Consider the following 26,153-nt stretch of genomic DNA (forward strand, 5'->3'; position numbering starts at 1 on the left):
CCACGCACCGCCCCCCGCCTGCGCCGCTGGCTTCAGGGGCCCGCCCGCCGCCGGTACCTCTCGATTGGCTGAGCGGCGCCCTTGCTCATCTTTTATTGGACAATTGCCATGTCAATCACTTCTGAGAGGAAGAGGGGGCGGGCCTTACACCCAGTCCTCCCTTCTCATTGGCAGGCTGGGATAGCAGTCAAACGAGCCAGCGAGCCGCCGCGCGAGTGCCGAGCCTTAAAGTGACATGGGCTGAGCGGGCTCCCTTATGGCCGACATGGCGGCAGCTGGGAGCGGCTATCCGCTCACGGTGAGGCTCGCAGGGCGTCCCCGCGGTGAGGAGCTGCACGGGCGGGCAGCTTGTGAGATCCGAGGGGTAGCGGCCGGGCAGTGCGGGGCCGGTGGCTTGCGTGCCGGGAGCTGTACAGGCTGTGGAAGCTGGGTTGTCTGTTAGATGATGTGTGTGCGTGTGTGTGTGTATCTATACGTGTATATAGGTGTTTATATGCGTGTGTGTACGTGTCTGTGTGTGTATATATGTATTTATTTATTTATTTACATGTGCGTTTACGTATGTATGTGTGTATACACATGTGCGTGTGTGTGTGTGTGTAGATATCTATATATATGTGCGTGTAAACCTATGATGCATTCACACGTGTTTTCTGAAGCGACGGAAAAAAAGATGCTCTGCTATTGTGTATCTTGCTGTCCCCGTACCGGTGTCTGGAGGTGCTGTTTGTAAGGGAATGGGAATGAAATGCTGGTTTTGGTTTGCTCCCAGGCATGCCCTGGCTTTGGACACAGCTGCAGGGGGGTCTAGTCCGTGCCGTGCCGGGCCAGCCCGGAGCTCCCGGGGCAGAGCTGGCGGTGCCCGCGCCTTGGGTGTTTCTCTTGGCTGCCTTAAGCCGAGCTTTAGCTGTAGTTGATGCCTGTGCCCTTGGGCGAGTGCGGAGCGCCTGGCGGGCCGGGACAGGTCAGCACCCACATTCCCGCCGGGAAGCGGGATTCCCGTGCCCGCGTTGCTCCCGGGAGGGCGCTGAGTGTGGAGGAGCCCGGGACACGTGGCTCGGCTGGCGGCCGGCGACACGGGGAGGGAGCCTGGGCTGGGCTCATGGAGTGCTCCCTGTGCCTGCCAGGTTGGCACCTCAAACGTATCCCAGTCGGGGTTCTTGTTTGGAGTTTTGGCGTGATGTTTGCAGCTTTCTGGAATAAGTTGTGGTTTTAGTTGCTTTTCATTGTCTTGGCTTTTTTTTTTGCATGAGAAACGGTGTCTTACGCGTGCTTTGGAGGAGCAGAGATGGGGAGAAGGCTGCACTGGGATGGGCTGCAGGAAGTGCGAGGTCACTCTTGGGGGTTCATGGTTGGGGTGGTGAGCACCCATCGTGGAGCTCTCTCTTTTGTGTCTCCTGCCCTCCTGCTGTGTGCTGCCATACTTACACCTGGGCTAGCAAGGGGAATTTGAGAACCCTTATTTCTACTCTTGTTTCTAGCATGCCTGGAAAACTATGTCAGAAGATTCATTTTAGTCTTCAGTAGGTAAATGTAGGCTGTTTAATCAATTTAGTTAGCAAAAAAAAAAAACTTTTTGGGGATAAAAGTTGCCCACTGAAGACTTTTCTCTATGTGTTCAAAAAAAACAAGCAAACTCTGACTTTATACTTTTTTGAACTTTGAAAGTAGTTGCTTTTAATATGTCTGGCACTCTATGGCAGACACTTTTTCCTCCCCATTTGATGTAGTTGCTTAACTAAGTTAGCTTCTTTTATGTCTGCTTTTAACTAGGGATGTAATTGAAATGTAGAGTGCTCCTGACTCACCCTATATCAGGGAGGCACAGCCAGCACTTAATTTGGCCTGTGGGTGATAGGGGCTGTCCTTCCTTCCCCACTTTGCTAGTACTGCAGCAAGGAGGGAGGGTGTGCTGCCAATTGAGACTATCCCTCCAAAATGACTATGAAAGTTTGAATAACTGGGTACTCAGATGTTCTATAATCACTACATTCAGTATCTCATTATTTTGGGATATTTTTTCTCATTCCATACGTAGTTTTCCTGGCTTTTTTTTTAACCATGTGCAAAGACTACTATGTGTCACGTAAAGCATTGCCAGGTATTAATCTTTTTTTTCCTCTTTGTTTTTTGGTTGTGAGCACCCAGATGAGAACTTGCAGTAGCACCCATTCTAATTTAATCCCTTTTTAAAAAACTTTCTGTATGAGTTTGTGTCTTTTTTCCCCCTCCTGCTGTGTTTAGCCTTTGAGAGCTTTGGGAAGTCCCTGTGCTGGTGATGTGTTGTGTTATCTCTGGTCTGTGTTTTCCATATTCCCTTCTCTCTGCGTGAGTAGACAGCTGATATGCAGGGGTGAAAGCCATGAGTTTTGGAAGGCAGTGTTCTCTGACCTGTGCCGATAAAACACACTCAGCTCACTGTTATGTAACAGGGTGCACTTGGCCCCTTGTGGGACTGTTAAGCTTCTTCATTTACTACTCTGAGGCTTTAGTGTGGATTAAAGAAGACTATGAGGAGTGCCCTGAGAGAGAGGAGATGTAGTTAGCAAACATGACCTAGCTGAGATTCAGAACATGGGCTGAGCGGGCTCCCTTATGGCCGCTGAGTTTCCTGATTTATTTTTTTTTATTTTTCACAATTTTCCTGGGCATTGAGCATGATACTGCCTGTGAGACCTTCCAAGAGCAGGAACAAATTTCAGTGGTTTTTAATGACTTGAGAGATAGGGGAGAAGAGCAGAGAATCACTGTGATGTTTGAGCCTTGTGAAGGGAAATTCCTTGATGCTGTTTCGTAAACTTTCCCAAAGTATTCAGTCAAATTATTTAAAGTTGCTATTTATGAAACTGAATATAAGCCACTCTTTTGCTTAAAAATAGGTAAGAAAAATATATGTGGTAGCAAATTATTATTTAGACTGAAAAAAGAATGATTGCCTATGTAATAGATCATATTCCAGCACAGTTTTTCTCAGTAGCTATTTGAAGTGGATACCTGTACTGACTACACTAATCAAATTATTATTACAAGTTGCTATTACTGACTGTTCAAATTAGTGCCTATTGCCTGCATCCAGGTGGAATTTAGGGGACATGTAATAGGCAAAAGCCTCAATTTGCTTTGCTTTGTGTGACTTTGGTGCTCCAGGGCTTTGAGTACACCAGGTTTTTCTTTCAGCTAGTCGGCTGTTGGCTAGAAAAATGTTACTAATGGCAGCAAAAACAAATAGGAGAATTCCTTTACTTTGGTGTTTTTATGCAGTTACATTTAATTTTCAGACAAGAGTTTACCTGTAAAGACATAAACGATGATAGTGACATCTAGAAGGATTGTGATTCTGTCAGCCCTACTTTGGCTTCAAGCTGATGATTCCCTTTTTGTTTTGGCTGTTTGATGGGGCACCTTTGGTTTGAATCAGTAGCAGACAGGATATTGATATTTGAATCGATAGTTGCTGTTTGGGTTCCTGTACTGCCTGCTGCACAAGTGCTGTGTTTTGCTTGGCTCATTTTCACTCCATCATTTGGTCTTGGTGTTCTGTGCTCATCAATGCCATATCCTGTAATGCTGATGGCATTTTTGATGTTAGCACCTAACAGGCTTTTGATCAATGGATTCATGTGCTCTGGTTAGACCTGTGAGGGTGAGTGTGAAGCAGTGTGTTTATGCATAAAACAGCTGTAAAAATAGTTTTATTAAAATATTCTTAATTAGGGGTTAGTGTTTCAATTCGCTTTCTGTGGTAGAAAATGCATGTGCAAATGCAGTTATTTTGAGAAAAGCCATTATGTTGTGTAGGAAAATGTTGTAAACAAACTGCAAAGCAGTCATAAAACTGTGCTTAGAAACACCAATTGATACACTCAGAGTAGTTAGGATCCTAATTTTCTTGCTCACAATGAATCACTGTGTTTGTAAGAGGAAATCAACTATGTATGGGCTTTAAATAACTTTAAATTTATTCTTAATTTTTTCCCCATATTTGGCTCCTTGTAATGCATTTGTGTAATTCGCTAGAGATACCTAATACTTTCTGTATTTTAATTTTGGTCATGATATTCTCCTAGTGATTGGTATGCAAAAGCATAAAAACACTGCCAAGATCTGCAATTGCTCCTTTTACTTACTCATGAACAGGGAAGCTGTGGGAGCTTTACATCTGCCTGCAGCCCACCTCTCTTAGGGTGCTGTCCAATTCTATCACTGAAATGTTTAATTTTTATATACAGATTGTAAAGCGTAGGCCAGTTTTTGAGTGAAAACCATAAACACACAATTCTGCCATGTCTCCTCCATTTAGAAAGGCATCTTCCCAGCTAGGTTTTCCTTTCAGTTCATTGCAACATCCAGAGCACAGCAGGTTTTTGCAAAATTGGTGCAGACTGCTGGGAAATCTGTGATCTCTATAGCCACGTTTTCCAGAACAGTCTGAAGCTGATTTAAGAGTCCATCACTGCTTAGAGGCGGGAGTTCTTTCCTGGCTGTGATCTCCTGGTTTTCCACTGCTGATACCACTGATCAGCTGTAGCATAAAGTCATCTGGATGTGTCTTGTGAAGTTCCACCTGCGAATGGAAAGATAAGGAGAATGAATATAAGCAAGTGGAGTTGGAAGGATTGGGACTCTGAGCTCACCTTCCCAGCTGCAGAGTGTCCTGTGCCCCATGTGCAGTCAGTGAGCCCTTGTGTTAGTTACATCAGGGGTGCAGGACCACAGTCCTGGGTGTGCCTTATCAAGTTTGGCCACCTTAGTGCAGTGTCTTGTGCAGTAAATGGAGCCAGTAATTAAGAAGGTGGTTGTTTTCCAACTGATTGTGGGTTGCCTTCTTCTAATATGTAGTAGACAGTACAAGTAAATGGGGAAAAAAAAGGTAAATCAGAAACTAGTATAGGAAAGACATTCTTCTGTTTGATACTGTTTTTAGTGGAGGGGAGTTGCATGTAAAATAACACATCCTTAGTCTATAAAGAAGGAAGTACAGCTTTTGAGATATGAGTCTCCTGTAGGAGTCCTTCTGCACATCATCTGGTAGAATCTTACTTGTCACCCTCATTTTTTAAGATTTTCTAAGCCTTCTGATGTTTACATTCTTGTAACAAACTTTCTCGCATGCTTTATGTAAATAACTCATTGTTTTGCATCCTTTTATGGAGGAGGAAAAATTTGATGGACGGTTGGTTTGTCCAGTGTCATTGGAGAGGTGGCACTTTCACCCTCCAATCCACTGTCACTTTTGGAAAAATATAAATGTTGGAGTCAGAAAAATAGAGGTCCTTTTTTCACCTTGGATAGAGCTGTGCGTTTGCGTCATGTTGTTTCGTGTCCTATAGTGACACTTACTTTTCTTTATTTTTGTTGTCATGACAAAGAAACAAATGTGCTGAATAACAGCTTTCTTTTGTTTTCAGGATGATCTGCGTAACACTCAGAGCTCTACATCAGCCACAGATGGACTCTCCTCAGCTTCATTTATCGAATATCCAAAGCACAAGCCATTTATTAATTCAGATCTGCAGCGTTCCTCACAGAAACCAGTAGTTCCATATCCTGAAAGCCACAGCAGAGGTAATAGTTCAGCAAAGTTGTTTTCCTACATGTTTCCAAATCGTGGTAGAATACTGTATGTCTTCCACACCTATGAAGGTTGCAGTCTTTTTATGCTTTTCCAATTCCCAGTGATGTCCAGTGATGTTTTGTAGGTCCTTGGCACTTCTCTTTCCAAAGAGCACCTGTTGATGAAGGTCACCTTACAAATGGAGAAATACTCTTCTCTTTGGTAGTAGAGATCTGTAAAATTGTCTGTCAGTAAAAACTCATGAACTACTCAGGTCTTTTGTCCCTTCTTCAGTCTTCCTCTCCTTCAACTTTTCCTCTCCTGAGTTCCTAGCTGAGTTAGAAATAAGGAGATTTTAGTCCCCAGAATGGCTTGGAGAAAAGGAAGAGGTTTGGTCCTGTAGAGTTGGAAGGCTTGTCATGGATGAAGGAGGTGTTGTATTTATCTTTTCAGTGAAGACTTAAAGGATACAGAGAAGGCTTCAGCAAAGTGCTGAACTGAGAGCTCACAACACCAAAAACGGAGGCAATTTTACTCCCATTTATTCTTCTTGTTTCTAGGCCATTCCTTCTCTCTCTTTCCATGCTGGACATGAACAATAAAACTATTCTTGCTTAGTTTTTTGTTGTTTTGGTGAATTAGCTTGTCATGTAGTGAGACTTACTGCAGAGCTGCCTTGGGGTACATGCAGGGTGCACCAAGAGGAGTTGGGAGACAGAGCAGGACTGATCCTTTGAAGAGCTGTTTGGCTCAGGGTCATTGCAGAAATGCTTCCTGTAAGACTGGAGTGTTATGGAGAATAAAACTATGAACTGCTTGATATTTTTTACTTATGGAGAAAAGTGAGAAATGCTTAGGATAAATCCTAATATTACCCAAAACTAAGTAAAAAATCAGGAGGATAGCCTCAAGTGTCTGTTCCAATAACACAATTCATGTCTGAGTAACTAAAGGCTTGTGTGTTAATGACCTTAAAGATGAAATCTCAGTTCTTGCAGCCCTATTTAAAATGCAGAGTGTACTCTCAAGGCCATCAGTTTTGAGAGTGCTGTTGACACAAAACTAAAACAATCTTTACAGATGAAAAATTGGATGTGCAGGAAAGAGCTTCCTTATGAATTACTGATGCAGGTGTATTTTTGTGGAGTGTGCTGCATGTTGCATTAGCAATAAAGTTTTGACTTCCAAGTTTTCACTTGGCAATTTTTTTTCTAACAGTGACTCTGCCTACTCTGAAATAAGGATGGGTAGTGGAAAACAATCTGATAAATTATATCCTGTTTTAGAAACTAGCAAATTTTTTATTGCCAAAAAATGCTTAAGTGAAGTGCAAGTGAATGTGGGTATGTACTGAAAATTTGAGCCAACACATGGATGATCCAGTATGTTTCTCTTTTTGCATAGTTTTTAAAAATGCAGAAATGTTTTGTGGTGTATATTTTAGTAAATTGAAGGATGTGGGAATTAATTTCAAGTGGCAAAATTGATTTGGTTTTTCTTGAGGGTCCTCATTGCTCTTCCCATTCCCCATATTAAATAAATCTTATTGAAAAATCCTGAAATTGAGTATAGTAAATTCTGTTTGTTTTGGGTTTAATGTCTTTGTGTTGTATATGTGTGTCAGCAGGCACAGTTGGCTTTAATACTCCAATGTGATTGAATAATAATTGCTCTGTTGGATTTCACCTTCATCTATTCACTGCTTGAGTTGCTTCATTGCTGTGTTTTGCTAGTCATTATTGTGTATATACTGAGATTTCAATGTAACCTTTAACAATAATAGTAACAAACCTGTTCATTGTTTCAGCTATGCCCATTTCAAGTGAATCCAAGGAACAGTAAATACAGAAGAGGGTGCAATTGGTGATTCTGATATTGCAAATAGGGCCAAATTATCAATAACTTCCCCTGAACTGTGACTGCTCCTGCTACTTCTTATGTACTTAACAGACTTGCATTGATGTGATACTCTCATGTGCTGTTACTCACTTCAAGGTTTGATAATATTTTTAATTTTTTTTGTGTCATCTGATGGATAAACCAATATGCAGTCCCAACTCTTTAAGTGCTCAAGCATGCCATATTGCAGGTACATTCTTTCTCTGGAGTGGATTTAAGCACAAAAGAGTAGGCAAATGTGACCTTGCAGATTAGTCTGCTATTTGAGCTGTGTGTACAGATGTTCTTATGTTTAACTTCAGCAGCACTGTACAGGGGAAAGGGCTTATGGTTATGGTTCCCTTCGTGGAATTAAACAGCCAGCTAAGAGACAGGTAAAACATCAGATTACCAGCAGATGGTCTAATTGCAAGGTGATGTGTGTTCTATTATAGCTGCTTTTCTTTTTGTGGTGAAGAATATAGGAAGGCTTTGTTTACTGACTGCTAAAGCTGGGAGTGCAGCAGGAAGGCAAAATGGTTCAGCACTAAAGAGATGTATGTTTGTAGATGGAGGAGGGGAACACAAAAACCAGAAGAATAAAAAGAGAAGTCTGCTTATTTATAGGCACTTTTATAGATCTTCTCATTGTTAACCTGTATAGTGCTGTGTGGCCATTTATAGGAACACTGTTTGTGTATTTGTTGTGGTAGGAATAATATTAAAATGGAGAGTTGCTGCTGTTTTCACTATCTAATTGAGACTTTTCACTTCCTTTTGATAAAGGGTCAGAGGATACTCTCTGATAGTTTGTTCTCAGTTGACACAATATTTATATGCCTTGTTCTGGGAAATAGTTGTACCTTTCCCAAATGTGTCAGGTGAAGGGTGTGCACTAATGGCATCTATTTGTTTGAGACTAGCTTTAGAATCAGTTATGGTTTAAAGGGAAATAGGTCCTAATTCCTGGAAGGACTCTTGGATGCTGCTAAGGAACACTCTGACCTTCTTACATAACATGCTTTTATAATAACATTTCAAGTTTAATGTTGTATTGAAGTGGTGATTTAATGGTATCTAACAAAAGGTATTTGTTCAATTGCAGCAATATTTTCCGCTCTGAAGAATCTGCAGGAAAAAATTCACCAACTGGAGTTGGAGCGGTTTGAGGCAGAGGAGAATGTAAAACACCTCAGCAGGGAAACAGCAAACTTTAAAAAAATGCTGAGTGAACAAATGCAGCACAAAGAACGGGACAAGACTGAAGTGTCAAAGAAAAATCAAGGTTGTTTGCAAAGCGTTTATAGATACTATAGAACATTGATGTGGATGAAGCTTTATTCCTATAAATGCATAAACTAATTTTAATTTACTTTGTTCAGTATCTTTTAATGGGGTGACTTGGGGAGTTACAAAGAAAGAATTTTAAGGCATTCTTAATTTTAGGGGTTTTTATACAAAAGTTCATTCAGCATAATATGTAAGTTTCTTAGATGGTCCTTTTCTTGTTTGTTTTGAAACTGTCCTGAAAACAACAACAAAAAAAATCCCAGAAACAAGCAATGCATGATTTCTACTTTCTGCCTTCTGTTATCTTCAGAACTGACTTCTCAGCTGGCAGCTGCTGAGTCTCGATGCAGACTTCTAGAGAAACAGCTGGACTACATGAGACATATGATCCAGCATGCAGAAAATGAGAAGTCGCATCTCTTGGAGAAACAGGTGTGTTCCCAAAACTATCTCAGGGTTAAATCATAAAAGTCAATTAATTATGTCATGATTTTTCATAGTTACTGTAATTTTTATACCTTTAAGTGTGGGTGTCTACTTCAGCTGGCCTTCATATTCTTAGGTATGGATAGCTTCCCTGCTTAAATTTCCCAGTCTTCTCATGACCCTGGTATTTTCTTTGTGCACCTGTTTCTAAGGCAGTAGCAGGCTCTGGCATTAATATGAATTGTTTGCTGCTGCATGATTGGCTCACTGCAGTGGCTCATCCTTATTCTCCAGTTATATACCTGTGTGCCACTGGGAAACAACCTCCCTTTTGTGTTTACAGTCTTCAGGCCTTTGGGGATTGTCTTTACTAGCACTGCTCTTGTTAGACTGGGCCTGAAGTACTGATTCTGTAGAAATAGCAGTAAAATTTCTATTTCCCATCATCACCCAATTATTCCCAATCATCAGTGATGATGATTTTGCCTATATCTAAAATGAACTTGAATTTTGTTTTATAGGCATATGTGTCACCTAGAGCTGTCTGCTCACTGGTCTCTGTGGCTATTCTATTTCAGTCTGTTAAATAGAAGGGAAAAAAAAAACCCCAAGAAAGTTATTTCTAATTTCTGCATAATTTTTTTTTTAATATTTTGAGCTGGGAGGAAGGAGAGATTGCAGAATCCTCTCTCAGATGTGGTTAAATGTCTGGCTTCCCAACATTGGTGGACCAGTGATGCAGTTTTTTTCCTGATTGTCCCACCATCTAAAATTGCACAGAGGAATTAGTAGTTCCTTTGGACTGTTTCTGGATCTCCTTAGTGCTCCAGACACAAAGATGTTACACAGATGCTTGCTATAGATGGTCTTGTTTTCTTGTGCTTATAATTGTTTTTCTTTTCACTTCTCCATTCGAGGCCTCCTTGACGAGAGATCGGCTTCTTGACCAATCGCATGTTCAGTCAAAATTGGAAAAGCTGGATATGCTGGAAAAGGAGTACAACAGACTAACTGCAATGCAGTCCACAGCAGAGGTCTGGCATTTGTCTTGGATACTGTATCATATTTACCTTGTTTATTGTAATCTGTACTTCATAGCTTATGGTAATAGCAGAGGTGAGCAAAACTTAGTGCTTTAGAGTAAGACAGCAACTAAACTTTGTTTTAAACTGATGGGTTGTGGAAACTTGAAGTTATTGCTGCAAGTGTGCATGTCCAGTTAGGCTTTGGGCATTGCATTGCAAGAGTTGGAGTTTAATTATGCCTTAATAGTCTTTTGGTGTTCCTCTTTTGTACTTAGTTGATGCCTAGGCATTGTAAGGTTGCAGCCATTCCTAAGATCTTGACTTGCTTTCCATCCTACTGAATGCTGATAGTTATTTCCTGTTATTATTGAGATTCACCCTGACTTGTATGAATTTGATGGGATTTTTTCCTCTTAGCCCCTCCTTCTTAAGAAACACAATTATTACTAGTTACTTTGTGTGCAGACTGCTGTGCTCTCATGTTGCAAGGCCTCTAGCACTGGGTGACTCCCTGTGGGTTTGAGTCAGTCTGCCTTTTCAGGGCTCTGTTTGAATCAGTAGCTTCTACAAACTCAATGTGACTGTGTTTGGTCATATTCTGTTGTGGTGGATTCACCCTGGAATTTTTATAATTTTTCGAATTTTATGGTGAGAAATAAAACTCAGTCTCACCATGGGCTGCAGGGGAATCTCTGCTCTGGCACCTGGAGTACCTTCTCTCCCTCCCTTGTTGACCTTAGGGTCTGCAAGGCTTCTGCTTTCAAACATTCTCACTCCTTGCTTCTGGCAGCAGTTCCCCACAGGTTTTTTTCCCCTCCCTGTCTGTAATCCCAGAGGTGCTACTGCTGTTGGGCTCAGCCTTGGCCAGTGGTGGGTCTGTCTTGGAGCCAGCTGGCATTGGCTCTGTTGGCATTGGTTCATTTGATATGGGCAAGTGTGTGACAGCTCCTCAGAGAAGCCACCCCTGTAGCCCCATAGCTACCACACAAGCCCCATACATCTCTGTGCACCTGCCATGGTGCTGGCCTCTGATGCTCATCCACATACCTCTTGCTGATACTGTAAGAGACACCACAAGTCTCCCAAGCCTGGAAACTACTGAGGGCTTGACCAGGGAGAGGCTTCCTTCTGCAAATTTCTCCCCTATTCCCCCAAAAAGGACCGGATACCCCGTGATCAGATTGTAATATTGAGGATGGCAGTTCTGGATTCTGTCAAAATCACGGGCTTCCCGCTTTGTACACCAGCCCTTACCTCAGGTGGTGAAATAGATGGTGTTTCTCCAGAAGTACATAAGATGATGTTTGGTAGTAAATCTTTAGCTGCTTGGCTTGCTGCAGGAAATTTAGATGCTGCAACTCTTCTTGGAAGTCCCTGACCCAAAGCAGCTGCAACAGGCTTTTTAAGGTCTTGACACCCTGTTGTGGTGAGCTGCAGTTTTAGAGTACAAGTGGTTGCATTGTTTACTTAGGCCAAACACTTGTTAAAAAAAAAATAGGAGTCTCCTGGGTCTTGTACTCAAAGTAGCAGTGATTTCCTCCAGGACTGGAGTTGAAATAACATGTTCAGCAGCTGGCATTCCCTCTTGAAAGGCTTTTACTATCAAGCTATCAAAAACTATCAAACTAGTCAAAACTATCAGTTTTTGACTGGTAGTAGCTGAAGTTTGGTGAGACTGGGTTGCTTGTCTTTTTGTGCTTGGCTAGCGAAAATAATTTCAACCTTACAGTTCTTTTTGTGTTCTCTTCTGGATCAAACCAGAGGTCTTTGATTCTTTATGTTTAGGAATTAGTAGCTGCCACAATTAAATATGTTTTAGAGGATTTGAGTGTTAAATTCACACAATTTTGAATCAATTCCAGGACCTAAAATAAATGTGGATTAAGCTGTGATGTGAATTCATTTTTCTTGTCGTCGTTATGTAGTTATGAGCCATTTTCTGGTTGTCAGGTCTGCCTGCCTCTGTGATTATAAGCTGTGTTTGTATGTGAGCATCTATGTGATAGGTATTAGCTGAATATCTTCAAAGAGTGCCTGCACTCTCTACTCAGTGTTGCATCTGTTCCCTCTTTGATCTTTACTGTAGTTGTGGCAAGATTGTAGGAACATTTTCAAGTTGAATTTGAAGCAAGAAATAAGAAACTGTTTCATACATGGTGTGCTGAAATGGATGGAAAGTGGTGAGGTGATGGCTCATGAGTGAGCAGAGATGTATCCTGCCTCTTTCAGACACTGCCAGAGCACAGGTTGTGTGGGGGGTCTTACTGAGAGCATTTAATCTCCGCAGAGACACTATCTGGCCCTACAAGTATTGTCTTCAAGTAATTCACTAATGTCAGTAGTGGCTGTGAAAAAGAAATGCTGAGATTACTTTTTATGTGGAGTACTTACCCGGGAAATGCTTTTGAGGCATCTTTAGTTCAACTGTAGTCCTGCAGTGCACTCTCTGGACAGTTGACTGAGGAGATGTGAAGGTGTCTGTGTCTGGAGATAAGAGTAAGAAATGTTTCCTAAAAGTGCAGTATGGGCTGTGGTCTTGTTTATGGCCAGAGTTTGAATGTGTGTGTGGATGACATTTTCAACAACTGTAGTTTATAGTAATTGATCTTAGTGCTGACAGTGAGATTAAAACCACACTCCCCCAATTCTGTGGATTGGGCAAAACACTGGAACAGATTGTCTGCAGAGGTGGCAGATGCCCTGTTCCTGGAAACATTCGTGATGAGTTTGGAGAAGGCTCTGAGCAACCACCTGGTTTAGTGAAAATTGTCCCTTGGACTTAAGTGACCTCTAAAGGTCCCTTTCAACCTAAACCAACCTGATTCTGGGATTCTCTGGGTAGGTGGTTGCATGAAATTCATTTTCTGTTAGAAAACAGGTCAAAAATAGACATTGAAATAATTTTTTTCTATTTTGTCAGTAAAGTTTTTTGCAGTGGCTCCTGGTGCTTGAGTGGATGTTCAGGCAGCCCAGTGCTGACCTGCAGCCTGCTTGCTGCCCCTTGCAGTGCTGTCTTACATGATGGGCAGCACTGCTGGGCAGGGGCTGTTTGCTTGGCTCTGTGGCCTCTCTCTTAGTGACAGTCCAGTAATCTGCATTATACCTTCTGCTATAAACAAGAAAAAAATATTTATGGAATCTTAGTTGGATATATAATTTCTAACAGGATTTGTCACAGATGATACAGTAAGATACATTCTTGCTGTGTAGCTTGAGCTGCACCCTGCAGCTGAACAGGTAGCTGAGGGAATATTCATTTCAGAATAAAAGCCTTGGCCCAGCTTCATGTCACTCTTTAAACAGAATATTTTCCTTAGTATTTTTGTAGTAAAAATTCTGTCAGACTTAAAAGGGCTTTGAGACTGACCACATAGATACAAAGAGTTGTGCCAATAACTGTAAAGGGCAGAAGATGATTTTAAGTTACCTGGAATACGTTTGTTTTGAATGAAAAAAATTTATCAGAATAATTCTTTCACTCAAAAGAAAAAGTTGGTTCCTATATATAGTGCCTTTGTCCTCAATGTTTATCCAGGCTTTGCCTTTTGACACCTTTGTATAACAGCTCATTACATTATTCTTGCAGTTAATGCTTAAGTAAAGCAGAACTGAAATGTTTAGTACCTCTATGTAGTGGGTTTATAAACACACAAGTGTGCAAACACAGCTGTCACTCTGTATAACATGCTTTTCTGCCTTGAGTTTGGTGAATGGCTCTGTGAATTATCAGTCTTTGGGGGAAGAGAAGGGAAATTGTTTTGGAGACTGGAGCTCCGGGTTGTTTTATCACTGCTGTATAAAGCCAGAAAGTTATCAAATAACTTTCACATTGGGAATTTCAGTGTATCTTGTTTAAACAATGTTTTCATCTTGTTGGAGGTTTACAAAGAGATGTGTGCTTTCCCTGTTAACCTTTTCCTTTGAAAAAGAGTTTCAAAAGTGATCTTAAAGTTTTTGTGATTAAAAGATGAAATTACTTCAGTTTTATTTAAAAGTATCTTAGGGGCATCATACAACCTTTCCTTCTTTATTAGGAAGGTGGCTAGATGTTCAAAAATTCTTGTCTTGTAAGAGTGTAAATTACAGATTTTAGCAAAAATACCATTAGTTGTCTAAATGAAGCAAGTCTTCAGTTGCCTTATAATGACCTGTCTTTGTTAGCTCTTTTGTAGTGCAGAATCTTGGAGGATCATGTACACAAAGCAACCTACTGTCTAGGGTGTTTTTACAATTGAAGAGAAAGGGCCTTGTGTATTGCTGTGTGTGTTTGGCTGTGACCTGAGTTCAGATACCCATTGTCAAAGTAAGAATAGCAAGATCAATTTAAATGATAAGCATAAGCTTTTGACTGCTGGATTTATGCCTGTACAGGCAAAGCATCAGCAATCATTCTAATGCTCAAGTCTCCATTTATCCTTAAGTTGTAAGATGAACTCATGGTTTTGTGCAAGCTCAATATTGTAGGCTTCAGGAAGAAAAAATAATGGTTTCATTAGTAACACTATTATTTTGATTTAACTTTGACTAGAAAAAAATGAAAGAGCTGGAACAGAAGCTTTATGAGGAAGAACATGCAAGGAAGCTTGTTCAGGAAAAAGCAGCTGAGGTAACCAACAGGAAATTTCTTTTGTACTGGTATGCACTGTAATTAGCTCTTTTCCTTTTTATCAACTTTCTAGCTAAGCTTACTGAAAGTGCCCTCCCATATGCCTCACAGACTTGTGAATCCTGGTTTTAGTCTTTTTTTTCCTTCTTTTTTTGTTTTTCCTTCTCTCTGAGGTACTAAATGTTCTGAAGTTCTCCAAGCTTTTTGGAAACCTATCACCACATGTGCACTGCAACTTCTTTACTAAAAGTTGGAGAAGAGGAGTAGAAATTCAGATTAATCCATAATTGAGTATGCATGGCAACCTTTCAATATATTAAAGTCAACAAATGGGCCCCCTTGTTCATAATTGTAATTAAAATGCTGTACAGGAAAGCAAAAAAGAGGCAACATACTCTTGATTATGAGCCCTTAAGGATGCTGGATCTTCTAACCTGAAAGTGTGCTGTTCATTAAGCATTCATTGTATGCTGGAGGATTATGGAGGTAATGTGTCAGGCTCTAACATTAACCTTGGCCATAAGTCTGGTGTGATGGGGAAAGGGGTACCTCAAATTAATAATGAAAAACTGTGCTGTGAATGCTTCTTCAGGGCACGATTTCTAAAGCCATGCAGTATCTGCCTCTTGAACAGCAAAGTGTGTTAGGATTCTCAGTGTGAACAGGAAGTTCTAACCTTAACTCTTTCAACAGCTGGTTTGGTGGTTAGTTTGTTTATTTTTGTGGGTTTTGTTTGTTTGTTTGTAGGTTTTTCTTACTGTCATACTTAATAGAACAGAAGGAGTAGTTGCCTAGTAATTGTATGTCATGGGATCAATTGATCACGGTTGGGTGGCTTGAGCTCCCCAGTTCCTTGCCAAGTATAAAGCACAGCTGATGTTTTGGCACTTGCCTGCATGGGACTCATGGACTAAGGCTAATTCTCTAATTTACTAGGATTACTGATGAGTAGTGCTAACAGAGGAAGTATTTAATGTTTGTTGGCCTTTGAGTGCAAAAATACCCTAAAAATTTGCAGTCCTTTCTTCTGGAGAGCCTATGTTTTAAAAATTCTTGCGGTGCTCTGCTTGCACTGTCTCTGATTATTTATTAATATATTTTCAGTAACTCCCCTTATTCCCTCAATTGCAGCTTCAGACAGGCCTGGAAACCAACAGACTACTGATTCAAGCAGCATCACCACTACTTTCTCCAAAAGTAAGACAACCCAGGAAAAAAGCTAAGCAGCCAGAGAAGGTAAGATGTGGGGAAGAGAAGGGCAATTACTGAGGAGTTAAATAAGGTTGTGTGCATGTGATCAGGCAGCTGATTGCCTCTTTTACTACAAAGTAAAGGGAAAGTGTTTTGGCTGTATTATAATTTTTGCTAAATACTTTCTCTTCTTTCTTTCCAGAAATGCTTTGTCAGACATTCCACTGTGCAGCCCCATTACAGGTTGTGTCTGGATGATGTACCCTTTGTGGCTGGGAAGGTGAGCTGATTAATTCCAAAGCTTAGAGCCCAGTAGGTGCAGCTCCTTAAGGGACGTTGGGTTGGTGCACTTCTGACACCCAGTGGTCAGATCACTTAATTTTCTTTTACACTTTTCATACAGATTGTCTTTGAAATACTTGTTGGATATTGACAACTAGCTGAGCTGGTATTACCAAAAATAGGCCTGCACTATGCTGCTTGACAAGATGTTCTTGTTACTGCATATTAATTCAAACAAAAATTACATTCTTGTCAGCAGAACAAAAGTGGCACTGTTTTTGAATGCTCTCCAGTATTATCAAGTTGTTGATAATCTTATCTAAAAGAAATCTCTTTCTTTTCTTTTCAGTCTACCAGTCCCAGTCATTCGGTTTGTGCCAATGTGCAGCACGTGCTGCACCTGATGAAACATCACAGCAAAGCTTTGTGTAACAGATATGTGGTGAACGATCCTCCAGCCAGACCCACCAGCTCTGGTCATCCTGCCTGCAAAAGCAGAAGGCCATCCCCAGGAATGGACTCGTCCTCGTCTCAGGAAGAGCTCTCAGAAGTGTTGATGACTTTGCAAGATGAATTTGGACAGATGAGTTTGTGAGTGTGGCATATTTTCTTCTGCAGATTATGAATGCGGATGTTTCATATTTTTCCCTTGTTGCTTTGAACTTGGAGGGTTTTGCCTGAGAAAGTTCTTAGTTTAGGAAATCTCTAGAATGTAATCTTTGTTTTGCTGGCTGCAGAGGCTGTCAATTGTCCTTGCAGTTAGAGTCTCTGCTAGACAGTCTGAACACCAGCCCTGTGCTTATGTGCATCAGTACTGATGTCAGAAGAGGTGAGGGAGCAGTGTGCTCACAGCCCCAGTGCAGGGGACTGATGTGGTGTGGAGCCAGCCAGCATAGGACCCTGCTGCCACTCACACCCCACACCCAGCCCTCCCTCATGTCGGGATGGGCAGGATTCACCCCTTACACTGTACCACTTACATCCTGCCCAAGCCCTGCACTTTCCAGTATGCCCCAGATAATGACCATCACCTTTCCAGCCTTTTGATGTAGGTACACACAGATACCATTCTGTAGTCATGGACTCTCCCATTACTAGTCCATTGAGTTAATGTAGTCCATGACTTTGGACTCAGCTCTCAGGGCAGTCTTTCAGGGCAGGAAAAGGTGGTGGGTGGGTAGCTAATGGCTGAAGTGACTTGGGAGTGCTGGTGGCTGAGAGGCTGGACACGGCCCAGCCATGGGCACTCCCAGCCCAGGAAGCCAATCCTGTCCTGGGCTGCATCCAAAGCCCCGTGGGCAGCAGGGCCAGGGAGGGGATTCTGCCCCTCTGCCCTGCTCTGCTGAGACCCCACCTGCAGGGCTGTGTCCAGCTCTGGATCCCCTACCCAAGAAGGATATGGGCCTGCTTGAGTGAGTCCAGAGGAGGCCAACAAAGACAATCGGAAGGCACCTTTCCTTTGAAGACAGGCTGAGAGCTGGGCTTGTTCAGCCTGGAGAAGAGAAGGCTCCAGAGAGACCTCACTGGGGGCCTTTCAGAGGAAGCTACAATAGAGGGACTTTTTACAAGGGTATATAGTGTTTGCCTGAGGGGTAATGGCTTTAAACTGAAAGAGGGTAGACCTAGATGAGATATAGGAAAAAATTCTTTACTGTGAGGATGGTGAGGCACTGGAACAGGTTGTTCAGGGAAGGTGTGGATTCCCATTCCTGGAAACATTCAAGGTCAGATTGGATGGGGCTCTGGGTAGCCTGTTCTAGTTGAAATGGCCGTGCCTATGCTAGGGAGTTTGGAACTCAATGATTTTTAAGGTCCCTTCCAACCCAAATCATTCTATCACCTCTTGTTCTTTGACCTTCAGCAGCACCGCATCAGAAGGGTTCTCTGAGAGACAGGGCAGAGTACACAGATGCTTCATTTCCTTTGTCTCCAAGGCAGCTATGTGGAGAGCCCACCCTCTTGAGTCCTTAAAATGGCCAAGACAGTCTCTGCCAAGGGTGCACAGAGCCTCTGGGCCAGTCACAGTGGGGTGCTTCTGCCAGTCATTTGTCAGGCTGGTTTCAGCCTCCAAGACCATCAGCTGTTGGGATGCCCCTGTCACTCCAGAAATGCAAGTGGGTGCTGCCCCTGTATAGCTTGATGGCATTAGGGTGCACTGCACCAGGGTCTGATAAAGCCTTGTGCTCCTGTGGGGCTGATGTGCCCAGGCCATCTGAGCCACACAGCCCAGTAACGTGGTTGTCCCTCTCCTGCACCTGCCTGAGACAGGGCTCCTCTAGTACTGGTCATAGCATTCTCCATTTCCTGTAAAAAAGAATTAGAATTCCTTTCCATAGGATCAGGAATAACATCAGCCCTGCCACTCTGTCTGGGGAGCTGCCCACTGAAGACTTAAGCAGCAACTTCCCTGGAAGAATTCCTGTTTGTGCTTGTTTTTTGCCTGCAATTCACATACCCGTGCCTCTAGGGTTGAGGCACAGGTTTTCCATCCCACTTGATGTTCTCCCTGTGGTCCCAGAGGAGAAACTTGGGATTCCCTGTGGTGTGTACCCTCACTATCCTGTCTTTTGTGTAGAAGGTAGCTTTCTCTGCTGTGGTTTGACCAGCAACTCAGTCCCATGAGCTGCTCACTCACTGCCCCCAGACACAAATCCTGCCCTGATTTGCACCCCCTTCAGCACCATGCTGATCCTAGCACTGGGACCACGCTGGTTTGAGCTGGGGCGGGATATTGGGGGTTCTCCAAGGCTGCTGTAAATAGCCCGGAGCAGCAGGGAAGGTGTGGGACCGGATCTCCCCTGTGCTTGGCTGCCGAGCCGGGAAGGAGCACGGTGTAGTTACACGGATTCCCCAGGAGATGGCTCCCGTTCCCCGGGAATGTCATGGCCAGGGATTCCACAGCACCATGAACCAGCATTGCCACCTGCCACTACTAAACCAATACAACGGTGCCTAGAAAAGATTTGTCTTCACACACTCTGGTCAGACCTGCCATTCGCCCCTCACGGGCCATGTTGGGTGCCAGAAAATACTGTCTTGGTTTAACCCTGGCTGGTGGCTAAGCACCATGCAGCTGCTTTCCTGTCCTCTGCTCTGGTGGGATGGGGAGGGAAATTAGGAAAAGGAAAAACCCATGGACTGAAACAAGGACAGGTTAGTAACTGAAATAAAGTAAAATGTAATGAAAACGGGAGAGAGATAAAATCGAAGGTAAAAAATCACGTGGTGCACGGTACAGTTGTTCACCACCTGCTGATGGCTGCTCATCCCCAGCAGCAGTTGTCCCCTCATGGCTAACTCCCCCTGGCTTATAATACTGGGCATGATGTTCTGTGGTATGGAATATCCCTTTGGCCAGTTTGAATCAGATATCCCAGGTATCTCCCTGTCTCAGCTTCTTGTGCCCCTGCTCCCTGGCATAGCAGGAGACACTGAAAAGCCCTTGGCTTAGGTAAGTACTGCTGAGCAACAATGAAAACATCAGTGTTATCAACATTATTTTTGTACTGAATCCAAAATGCAACAATGTAACAGCTACTAAAAATGAAAACTCTACCCTAGCCAAAAACAGGATCTGGACAAATAGTCCATTAGAGGATAGCTTTGCTGGGTGTTTTGCTTGTCCTGGTTAACAGAACATGAATTGTTACTGTACTGCACAGCTGCAGTAAGTACAAATACACAAAATATTAACTCAGTGAGTGCTGAGATCAAGCTCTCAAATGGTTATTTGGTCATTTTGAATATGCATCTTGTAGTTGGAAGCTACTTAAGTTATTGAGACTCAGTGTTGCAGCAGCCTGTCACTATGATGTGCTACTGTAATAATGCTGCAAACCAGCAAAACTGTTCTTACTGGTTTGTTATGGTGTGCTGAACATGTCTGGCTGCTGGTGCTATGGTTTCCTAGAAGTGTTGTTTCTGAACCGGGTACACGATATAGAAGCCAGTGGAAACTGATGCAAGCTTGTTCTGTCTGAATTGTGTGCTAGTGATCACCAGCAGCTGTCAAAGCTCATCCTGGAGGCCCCAAGTGCTGCAGTGAGGGAAGAGCTGGAGAAGGAGCTGGATGCGCTAGTGGAAAGGATGGAAGCAAAGGCAGACCAAATCAGCAAAGTTCGGAAGCATCGTTTGCAGGTGGGTTTCTTTAGCCTTTGATCATACTTATGTAGAGTTGCTGACTTAAGTAGGGGTTTTTTATGTTATATCATAATCTAGCAGCAATTGCATAAAGCAGAAATAACTAGAGTTAATTCTACCTTTGATGTCCCAAAGTTAGTCTGCATACCTCCATCCATCCCAGTATTTTTGCAGAATCATTCTTTCTCTCACCCTTGTGCACACTCTTCACTTTCCTGGACAGGGCTTTTGCATCTGTTCTCACATTGCATTTTACACTGCTCTTGTCTCTTGAACATTGCTGAACAGTTTTCCTTTACTTGGACTAAATTACCTATTTATATTTGGATTTGCATCTTTTAAGACTCAAAATACCTGTTTTGCCTATTTTATAACTTTCAGAATGTTTTGGATTGTGTAGCCTTTTCATTCAAAGCTATAAAACATACTGATTCCCTGTTTTCTTTTGCCTTCATTAATTTTAGTGAATTTCTTCCAAAGAGCTTAACCCCATGTATTTAATCTGGTTCAGTTCATACAAACCACGATTCACACTCACCTGATGTAACTTATACACAAAACACATGCTGAGACCTGACATCCAGAATGGACCTGTGAAATGCTTGCTGTTAAAAGCATTACTCACTTTTGATATCCTATGATCTTCAGAGGAACTGCTGCAGAGATGTGCTGTACAGACGTACTGTAGTTCTCAGCAGTAATGATGCTGCAAGTGCTGTTGGCAAAAGTTTTAGGAGCTGGGGTTTAGGAAAATTGTTGCATGCTGTCAGCTAGAAGAAGAGAGCATGACCACCTGCAGAGAGGGAGCTACAGAAGCCACCTGTGTTGTGGTTTGGGTGTATGAATGTGCCTGAGCCTCAGACTGTCCAGTTCCCCTTTCAGTCTTTGCTGGGGAGTACTGAGACTGACTCACATGCTGTGATGTTACAGAGCTGTGTGTGGGTACCACCTTTTCACCCCAGCAGAACTCTGGTATTCTTTCAAACCCACATCTCTGACAGTGACTAGCTATTACAATTACTAGTATGTATGTAAAAAGCTCTTGCTTTCTTTTCTGATCACTGGATGGTAACAGAGATAAATCAACTTTCTTCATCTGCATCTTTTTATGTTACATTCCTGATGGCAATGTTCCCCCATAATGAACATGTCAATTTTTAGAGAGGAGGTATATCACTGTAAGCTAAACACAGCTCTAAAGATGCAAATATAACAATGCTTGGTAAGGAAAGTAAAGTATTTATTTTTCAGTGGGACTTGGAAACAACCATTTGCTTACCTGGGTGAGATATGTGGTGGGATATTTCAGCTGATTGGAGGAATTGCTGAACATAAAACTGAAGATCACTTCTTGTTTTTCTTTGGGTTTCTCTTTCAGCTAGAGAGACTTAAGAGAGAATGCAAGCCCAGAAGGACTTCTGCTAAACAAATAAAAGACAGCAGGTTCCCAGTCAGTGAGGTTAAAGTAACAACTACAGTAAGCACGAAAGGAAAGAATGCAGGTCCCATCAAAGTGAAGCCTGGAGAAAAGAGTCGGAAAAATCTTCAGTTGCTGAGAGACATGCAGACCATACAGACTTCTCTACAGAAAGATGATGTCAGCTGGGACTACTGACTCTTCTGCAGGAGATGTTCCTGAAGCATCCTGGCCAAACTTACATTCTGCCTTTCCTGCTGTGTGGAAGAGACTACTGTATGCTAAGCACACTTTTGAAATATAGGCTTACAGGCTCTTGGCTCTCCATCCCTGCATTTGATTGTATATATTGTGGTCTAGTTTAAATCACATTCTATTTTCAAGGTACATGGCCAGTGAATCTTAACAGTAGGGTTCCCCCAGTTCCCTGTGTTATGGTTCCAGCAGTCCTTCTGTTTTGTTCCAGCACACCAAGCACTGCACGTGTATGTGGTTTGGGGTGTGTGTGATGTGCCAATGCCATTTGCTGCTGTTGATCTGGGAGGCCTCTCAGGATGCATCTTGTGTGAAACTAGTGCTGCAGTCCTGGGTGTAGAGGGCTTTTGTCAGTTCTGTTCTGTGTGCAGCTGCAATGGCTCCATCTCTGGGAGTGTCTGAGGGAGAACAGGTCAACCCCTTCAAATGTGTTCTGTGGGGCTCTCTTCAAAAGGCATCCCTGGTTCTTGATCTGCCACATTGCATTAGTCAGCATCAGTGGGGGTGGATGTTTGAGTGCTTAAAAAGGAGCAAAGTAGCTTATGAATTACATTGCTTAATGATTAAGTGAAAGTTTTTCTACAGAAATCCTGCCTTAGGAAAATGCTGTAAGGTAGAGGGCAATACCCTGTCTCTAGCTGACAGCGTTGAGTGGTAGAGGAGTGAGAGAAACCACACAGGTGTTTTAAACTGCAAGTGCCTCAATCGTGCCATTTGGTCCTGGCATCTTGCTTTTAACTTAAGTATGTGCTTTGATGAGCTATCAGCTTTGGTAGTAGTGCAATGAAGTTTGTGCTCTGACTTGCACAGCTGATTAAATGTTATTTATTATGTTAATAATGTAAAGAGTTTCCTGTCAATGGAATGTATAGAAGACCCAGATCACCTGTATATACAGTTGAAAAATAATAAAGCCAGCTTGCCTGTTGAATGACTTGTGGGAAAGCTGCACTTCCTCTGTATTAGCTGGGTGTTTGCTGCAGCACTGTGCCACAGCCAGTGGGCTTTTTATGGCAAGGAGACTTCTCCCTGGTCAGGGTGATGAATGAGAGCTGCAGGGAAGGGCAGAGTCAGAGTAGTCCACCCTTGCCTGTAGCGGAGCAGGCAAGGAACTCTGCAGGGTCAACACAGGCAGAAGGGAGTTGTTTGTTGCCTTGGGGGATCCAGCCAGCTTGTCTCCTTGCACATAAGGGGTTAGCTGCTGTTAGATGCTGCTAACCAGGTATAGTGACAGTAAAAGAGTAGCTCATGCTGGGAGCCCTGAAAAATCAATAGCTGAAACTTACACTTGGTCATTTTACTTGGGAAGGACCTCTGGAGAGAGCCCTGTCCTTGAAAGTATTCAAGGCCAGGTTTGATGGGGCTTTGAGCACTGGTCTAGTGGAAGGTGTCTCTGCCAATCAGGGGGGTTGGAACTGGATGATCTTTGAAGGTCCTTTCCAACTCAAACTGTTCTGTGATTCTCTTTTTATAATGCTGACAGCTAAGTGCTGGTCTGTACAGGATAAATGAAACTTGTCCAAAGATTAATCTGGGTTTTCTGTCATTCTAGGCCTCAGAGTTTGAATATTAACAACTTGAAAGACCCTCTGCAGGCGAATGAGGGAGATTTGGATTTCACACACTGAACTTGCAGTGCTATTTATTTCATGTCTGCATGTCTTGCAAGTCCTTTGAAAAACCACATAGTTGAAAACAAGAGCACAGGAACTTCATCCATTTTTCTGTTTTTATTAGCATTAAGGAAACCAAACAGCCTTCATCAAGAAACAAAATATACACACATAGTCAATTTGCTAATACAGAATAATGCTTTAAACCATCTTATATAGTGATTGTAGGTAAGAGCAGACCTGCCCTCACAGCAAATGAGTCCTTAGGAAGTGTTTTGTGAGGATTCTTGCAGTTTTAAACCATACTGTGACAGGCCACCCCTTAAGAGCCGTGGTGATGCTGTGCAGCCTGTTACTCACCCTGTCACAAGGTGGCTCTGGATTTCTCTGTAAGCAGGGAGTGGTGATTGCAGCAGTAGAGCAGGCAGAACTGGAGACTGCAGGAGGAAATGACTGCTAACTGCCTTGGAAGGAATGTGGCTTTTGAAAGGCCATTTTTTAGGTGGGAATAGGTCTGCTCTTATGCTCCCTCCAAAAATCCCTCTCTATTGGAATATCAGCTGAGTGAAGCAGCTGACAGGTGTATGAAGCAGGTGACCAGTCTGGGATCCAATCCTAAGAGAGCAACACAGGCACCCACACCAAGCAGTACCCCTGCTCCTCAGCAGAGAGGGGGAGAAGCAGCCTTGCACATACTGAACTGCCTTTGCTCCAAGAGCCCTCCTCTGCAACCCTGTGCTTACCTGTTTGGAAGAGCAAAGGGGCAGTCATGGTTTCACCAAGTATGTGTTGTATCCCCTACAGTAAATTTTTGTATTAAAATTCAATTTCAGCTTGAGTTTAGTTGAGTGACACCAATTCTTGAAGCAGACTATGAGGAAAAAGGTAGGGTTTAGAAAATGGCTAAGCTGTTCAGTCTGCCAGAAAAACCTAAAGCAGCAGTTGCAATGCAGGCAGAAAGGCGTCTTTGGTTGATGCACAGTTGCTTCCATTAGTTAGCAGAAAGCTGAAATACCATAAGTACACCACAATAACCCTGCACAGAAGCATTAAAATTGCTGATTATGCTTACACAAGCAAATGTAATGGCTGATCCCAGCAGTTCACATGTGCCCCTTGGTATCCATTACCTTTCCCCCTGATGACTATGAGGCACTGGAGGCCACAGGAGCTGTGGAAAGCCAGGGGAGCCCACTCTGCTCCCCCTCTGAAATAAAGGTGCTTAAGTTGCATCCTGGCACACCCACTGTAAACCATAAATGAGATTCTGAAGTTGCAGAGGTGGAAGTAAACGTTGTCCCACAGAATCATGTCCTATATTGTTATTCCTCTACCGCAGTGTTTTATTGGGAGAAGCTGCCCTTTCTTTAAATAAGGCATCATTTGCATGGCTTCCTATGACCTAGGTTGACGTGAAGGGAATGACTTGTTTCAGACACTGCTGTTGCTTCTTTCCAGGCGTGCTGGCAAACGCCCTCATTGACTCTGCTGTGCAGGAGGGTGTGTGATGTCACAGCTGCATCTGAGGCTCCAGTACAAAGTCAGGTTTGGCCTTTCAAACTTCTGAGCAGATGTTTTTCCTCCACAGTACTTCATGCTCGTGCACAGACTCTTTCAAGCCAAGTGATTTCCAGCACATCAGTGAACAAAGAGCAAGCTCCAGGCTTCTTGCAGGTGGCAAGTGCAATATAAGATAGCCACTGAGAAGGGTAATTGCATAGGGGGTCTTGTCTGTGTTGGCTTTTGCTTTAAGCTTTCTCTAGTGCTACAGTACTAATAAATTACCCTGGAGAGAAATAAATAAATAAGTTGGCATCTCCCAGGCACCATGTTGGAAATCCAGGAGGTTTCAGAAAAGCTGCCCCCCATGGTCCTGGGAAGGTTGTCAGCAGGAAAAAGTCCCTATTATACAACTGTCTGTACGGGAGCGATGCACTGCGCGGGAGAGCCGGCGCGCTCCGAGGATGAGGTGGAACGGTTGGTGATCTCTCTCTGCAGCTCCTCCACTTTCTTCTGCAGCTCAGCCCGCTTGGCCAGAAGCTCCTTGTAGCGATTGTGAACTGGTTCCTGCAAGGAAACGTGTGGCTGAGCACTGGGAGGTCAGCATGGAAAAGGGAGCCTGAAGCACAAAGCTGCTGCTAACCTTACAGACAGCAATGGCGGAAGGAGGCAGATGAGTGTCATCAGTCTCCAGCCTGCAGGTACCCGAGTGCTTGCTCTGGCTCTTGGCTGCTCATTTGGCTCCAACATGCACAGTGCAATGGTGGCTAAACAACAGTCTGTACATATTTTGAAAGATGACAGTTGCCAGACTCTGATCTCTGACATTTCTGGGGGGCACTGGCCTTGGCATCTCAGCCTGGACATAATTTCAGCGGCTTGGGAAGAAAAAACCCAGCCAGATTCTTCTAAGTATTTTCACATAGTTCTGACTGTTGAACAGTCAGTACTGCAAAGTGTTTGCTGGGTTCCTGTC

General features: G+C 43.0%; 2 protein-coding genes across 5 annotated transcripts in view; one reads left to right on the forward strand and one right to left on the reverse strand.

Annotated features, from left to right (window-relative positions):
• The first annotated feature begins 140 nt into the window (after positions 1-140).
• On the forward strand, positions 141-24,200 carry CEP57 (centrosomal protein 57). Of its 3 annotated transcripts, none has more exons than XM_005492074.4 (11): positions 141-298; positions 5,409-5,565; positions 8,538-8,717; positions 9,033-9,154; positions 10,066-10,182; positions 14,702-14,779; positions 15,911-16,015; positions 16,173-16,250; positions 16,602-16,843; positions 20,245-20,389; positions 21,771-24,200. In XM_005492074.4, the coding sequence occupies exons 1-11, from the start codon at positions 257-259 to the stop codon at positions 22,005-22,007; spliced, it is 1,503 nt and encodes a 500-aa protein (XP_005492131.1). In that variant the 5' UTR covers positions 141-256; the 3' UTR covers positions 22,008-24,200. The 3 variants fall into 3 exon arrangements, with proteins under 3 accessions (XP_005492131.1, XP_026652270.1, XP_074391248.1); XM_026796469.2 differs by having other exon boundaries at positions 21,775-21,965; XM_074535147.1 differs by lacking the exon at positions 14,702-14,779.
• Positions 23,780-26,153, reverse strand: part of MTMR2 (myotubularin related protein 2) — a 59,943-nt gene continuing 57,569 nt past the window's right edge. For both annotated transcript variants that reach the window (XM_074535146.1, XM_005492073.4), the window contains one exon: positions 23,780-25,744. In XM_074535146.1, coding sequence (XP_074391247.1) covers positions 25,583-25,744 — 162 coding nt within the window. In that variant the 3' untranslated portion in view covers positions 23,780-25,582. The remainder of the gene's footprint in view (positions 25,745-26,153) is intronic.

This window comes from Zonotrichia albicollis, chromosome 2, assembly GCF_047830755.1.
Source record: "Zonotrichia albicollis isolate bZonAlb1 chromosome 2, bZonAlb1.hap1, whole genome shotgun sequence".
NCBI lineage: Eukaryota > Metazoa > Chordata > Aves > Passeriformes > Passerellidae > Zonotrichia > Zonotrichia albicollis.